This window comes from Nicotiana attenuata, chromosome 5, assembly GCF_001879085.1.
Source record: "Nicotiana attenuata strain UT chromosome 5, NIATTr2, whole genome shotgun sequence".
NCBI lineage: Eukaryota > Viridiplantae > Streptophyta > Magnoliopsida > Solanales > Solanaceae > Nicotiana > Nicotiana attenuata.
Window position 1 is genome coordinate 22,560,144 of NC_031993.1, and position 5,261 is coordinate 22,565,404.

Consider the following 5,261-nt stretch of genomic DNA (forward strand, 5'->3'; position numbering starts at 1 on the left):
AAGTTGGCTTTTAAAATTTTTCAAATTGAGGTTAAAACGTACAAAAGGCAAAAATAAACACAGAAAAGGTTCGAGGTTGTCCCCACCTAATAAAATAAAAATAAAAATAAAAGTACTAAAGTTCTATACTATGCTAAGCTAATGCTCCATCAATGATGCCTCGGGCTCCGTTTACATTCACTATGGGGCATACCCAGGATAAAAATATAAAAATATATATACAAACTCTTCAGGGCATTCCCCGGATAAACCAATTAACTAATGGGGCGACCTCTCACCTCAAAAAGAAATAAGTAAATTTCCTAATCGTACCCATGTGTCGACGGCCTAAACATGCACCTAGCGAATCAACTCGAAAAAACAAAACAAATCACCTTAAACGTAAATCTCATTAATTTTTATCACCCACGGCCCACTTCTGTTTAAATGAGTTTAAACCAAATTCTTCTCAAATGTAAAATTTAAATCCTTATCAAATACTTTCAATTCCAATTTTTTAAAACTTATACTTCTCAAGTGTAAAATTAAATTGAATAAACTAAACTCCTATCCCTCATTCTCAAACCAACAAGTCACTGCCAACCATAGAGAATAACGAGCACAAAAGAAATAAGAACCAGATAGCAAATCAAGTTTAAATCCATTTTGACATTGAATAACATAGAGGATAACGAATCGGACAACCAAGCAACCATTAATTCATTTCAAGCAGAGAGTGAGATAGAAGAGATGGACCTTGAATCTCCGGCATACGAACTTGAACAGGGAAGGGAAAACAGCAACAAAAATTACTCCTCGAACATCGAACCTCCGACGGCGATCGGCGACGGTCTCAAAAAATCAACTGAGCAGCAGTGACTAATAGCAAGAACAAACGAATTTGACCGAATAGAGTTCTAAAATCGAGGGGCAAATCCAGCCACAGAAACAACAACAAAGCAGCGAGATCAACTTCAAACCTTTTTTGCAAATCAGAAACGAGTACTTAGAGCTCAAAAAAAAAATCCTATTTCTTCTTGTTTTCCAGAAGCTTTGTTTCTAAATTTCAGAAATTCTAATTTCGTCTATAATGCATCAAATGTGAGAGGGTGACTGAGTATTGTCTGTGGAGATTGAGGTGAGAGGAGAGAAGAAAGCGGGGGGACGGCGCAGTTCTGCTGTTTCAAGACAGAAGAAGGAGCAGCTCGGTGGTGCAGCTGATCGCTTAGGGTGGAGGTGGGCGGCTGATTTTTTTGTAGTAAGGGAGATGGCCGGCGGCTCTTAGCTTAGGAGGTGTGGAAGGGTGGTGTGACAATCGCTTGATAGTGACCTCCTTAAAAACAAATTGTGTTTTATCCTCTGGAACTATTTTGGGTTAAACATTAGTTATGACATAATCAAAAGAAAATGTTTATTTGATTATTTAAAGAGCGAAGATGTTACATAAGCTGGGATAAAGAGAGTACAATTTAGGTAGCTTTGGCACAAAAATATCAGAAAGTCAAAAGATAATCATCTCGCTCATCATTTTCTGATATAATGAGTTTGAAATCAAAATTTGCCATCTCTTCAATTTGCATTTCCTTAATTCTCATAGCAGATTCCTCAGTTGTTCTATTATCACCTTCCGTAGAATATTTGCAGCAACAGTGCACGTCAAGAAACTTTAGTGAATTCAAACACCCAAAACTAGAAGGTATCTCTACATTTCTACAATAACTCAAACATATTTGCTGGAGGCTCGGGAAAGCATTAGCTGAAACATTCCATTCAATATCATCCATGAGAAAGATTTTCAACACTTTAAGCTTAGGAAATTCTCCGTCATCAACGTCCCATTTGCTCGTATAAAAGAAGCAGCTGTATATATTAAATATTTCGAGATTGGGTAGCTCTCCAATAGTCGAAAAACTTCTCAAAGGATCACTAAACGGGAAAAGAAGCAGTTCTAATCTTCTTAGACTTGATGGAAATCCAATTGCTCGTCGCAAAGGTGCACGTTGTGTATCAATCTTGAACGAAAGTGATTCTAGTCGATCTAAAGACTGAAAAATTGGTTCGCAAAACCTACTATCGTCTGAATCATAGGCATTTTCATCATCATCATCCGAATCATAGTCCAAATCACCAATCGTGCATTTCAAATTTACAACATTAGATAGTCCATTAGCGATAATAGGCATATCACGAGAAAGATAAATTAGAAATCCGTAACAATTTCTTAATTTTTCTAATTGTGAAATTTCATCAAAGTCTGGAAACCATCCGTAAACTTCCAAATGTCTCAAGTTAACAAGATCCCATATGGTGTATGGTAACTTCGTGCAAACCTCGATAGGATTAGAATGGATAATCATTGTCTCTAGATTGACAAGACAACTTATATCTAATGGAATTTCCTCAAAATCACCACTTATCTCCAGGTACCTTAAACAAATCAAGAACACAATTCTATATGGAAATGAATTGCCAACATTGACTTTCTCCAAGTCCAATACAGTTAGTAATTTGAAAGCTTCGAAGGAGTCTTGAAAGAGCTTGGTAGGGTTTATACAAGTATAGTAAGTGAAGCGCAACGAATGAATACCTTCACACTTCATAAAATCATTTGAGCGATCAACAACAAGTCGAGAAGGCATATCGGTTGCAACTTGAGGTTGATCATAATCATACGTTTGAGATCTGCATGTACAAGAACAACAAAAATATGATACTAAGCATGAAAGATTCTGAAAGAAAAGAAGCAACAAGACCAAAAAGAGCTATTTCCTAACCTATTTGACTGAGCACAGAGTTTAAGAAAGAAATTGAGACTTTTAAAACTTATAGTTCTAAACAAACTATAACATTTGTGTGGCTATAATTCTTTGAAAACTTGTGGTGTTAAACATGCCAGAGTGTTTATGTACGTGGCTATAAAAACTTCTTCTTGAGGGTAGAATTGGAAGTTTAAGTTAAATTGTTTCCAAATTTAGAAAGGGGTCATTCTTTTTGTAACTGACTAAAAAAGAAATAAGTTCACATACACTGGAACAGAGAGTATGTAGTATTTCTTACCCGCGAAACCGTCGTAAATGAATTTCTTCTGCAGCTTTTACCATGCAAAATTGATGTAAAAGATCATGAACACCAACGAGTTGGGGTCTACGCAAGTAATAACTTGTTTTTGCAAACATGACTAGGTTTCTCCCAACAAGATCCATCAAGTAATCAGTTGCAACATCATCCATGCTCTTCAACTCATTATATGGTATAAATCCTTCACATATCCATAATTGTATCAGTTTATGTACTGGAAGTTGTGCATCCTCAGAAAATGTTCCAAAGTACAGAAAACATGGTCTCAAATGAAGTGGCAAATCTTCGTAACTCAATTCGATTATCTCCATTAACCATTTCACATCATGAAAAACATTTGTACTCAAATTAAGAGCGATTTCTTTCCAATAACCTTCTTCCTTTTCTCGTTTCGTGAGAAGTCCGGCTATCAAAACTATTGCAAGAGGTAATCCAGAACAATTTCTTGCCATTTCATTTCCTATCTCTTCAAGCTCATGGGGACAACGTTCCTGATCCTCAAATACTATTTTCTGCAATAGCTCCCAACTTTCATCTTCTGTAAGATTTCGAAGATGATGAGGATTAGTTGAGACATAGGAAGCTACTTCGTCGAGCCTAGTAATCAAAACAAGCCTACTTCCCTTGTTATCATCGGGGAAAATTGTACGTAAATCATTCCATGCATCAATACTCCACAAATCATCTACCACAATGAGATAACGGTTTCCTTTCAAAAAATTACGTAGCTCATCAGCTAATTCAGTATGATCATTTTCTTTTTTTGCAGTATTCAGAATACCGAGTTCTCTCCAAAACCCTAATAATACCTCTTTCCGGTCATATACTTGTGAAATACAGCACCATGAACGGACATCGTAATGCTGGATTACTGTTTCATGAGAATATAGTTTTGTAGCTAAAGTCGTCTTGCCCAACCCGGGCATTCCGACTATAGGTACAATGTCTAATTCTTTTGGTCCTCCTAAAAGTCGGTTGAGGAGCGTTTCCGCTTCGTCCTCATATCCTACAATTACTGGTGGTGCGGTATACCCTAGTTCCATGTTCGTGATTGATGGTTTTCAAGCAAAAGATTATAAGAAGAAAGGAAGGATAAAAATTAAGTGGTAAAATTGAAGGGTATAAGGAAGTGATGTTGATGTATATGGTGATTCGTTGGTTTCAAGCAAAGAAATGAAGAAATAAAAGGAGCTCAAATTAAGGGGTAGTAAATGTGATTCAAGTGAAGGTTGACGTATCAATGGTGATTGGTGCGGTAGTTTAAATCAAAGAAAGGAATTTATAGAAAGCCATCTACAAGCATTAGTTGCGATTAAACTATTACCATAAGCACATGTAAAGGCGGACCTAAGATTTTAACACGATGGGGGCACCAGTACTCTGCTCAACCAGTATTCCTTAAAGGCTTTTGGTACCAGATTATTTAAATTAAACATTTTCAATGTATACGGGCACACATATATATATATATATACAAAATTTCTGCCTAAGTTTACGGGATCTGATGACTCCTCATTGTTACAATTAGGTCCGCCTCTGAGCACATGATCTATACCAAGGAGCAGCATAAAAAAAGTAATAGTGCTGAGGCATACACCCAGTTGCCACTTATTATATATATTTATCATATGTCTTCTTCTTCTTCTTCGTTTATTATCTTATTTTTTTCGGTTACATGATCTATTGATAGTAGGTTGTGATGATACCAATTCAATAGTCTCCCGTTTGGGACTATTTTTTTTTAATTTTAAAATCTTGACTTTGTTCAAAGGCTCTCATTCGTATTTATCTTCAAAGTCTCCCATCATTTTTCATTTAAAATCTTGTCGTTGTTCAAAGAATTCCTCAACTTAAAAGACAAGTGGATAGAAATCTGGATCTCGATATGTACGGTGGATTGAATATATAGTTGCTTTCAGTCCTTTTTAACTACGTCGATGAAAAGATATACTTCAGTAGTAAATCAATTTTCTTTAATTAAGAGCTAAATTGATTTTCATCCATCATCAATGCTCGAACATTTAATAATATTGATCACATGCTTGCTTCCTGGAAAAAAAATTCACTAATTATCAAGTTAAAGAGTTGTTGTGTAATTGTTGGATATTATTACACTTAAATCACGGATTCAAAATTTCATATGCAAAAATATTGATATAATAAAGTTATAACCAACTTTCATGTCAAGCCAATTTGCAAGCGTT

The 5,261-nt window shown here is 35.6% G+C and overlaps 1 protein-coding gene across 1 annotated transcript; it reads right to left on the reverse strand.

Annotated features, from left to right (window-relative positions):
• On the reverse strand, window positions 604-4,332 carry LOC109225482 (putative late blight resistance protein homolog R1B-14). The gene is made up of 2 exons (XM_019390154.1): window positions 3,037-4,332; window positions 604-2,661 (listed from the first exon to the last, which is right to left on the reverse strand). Exons 1-2 carry the CDS (start codon window positions 4,098-4,100, stop codon window positions 1,473-1,475), a joined length of 2,253 nt encoding a protein of 750 aa, XP_019245699.1. The 5' UTR covers window positions 4,101-4,332; the 3' UTR covers window positions 604-1,472.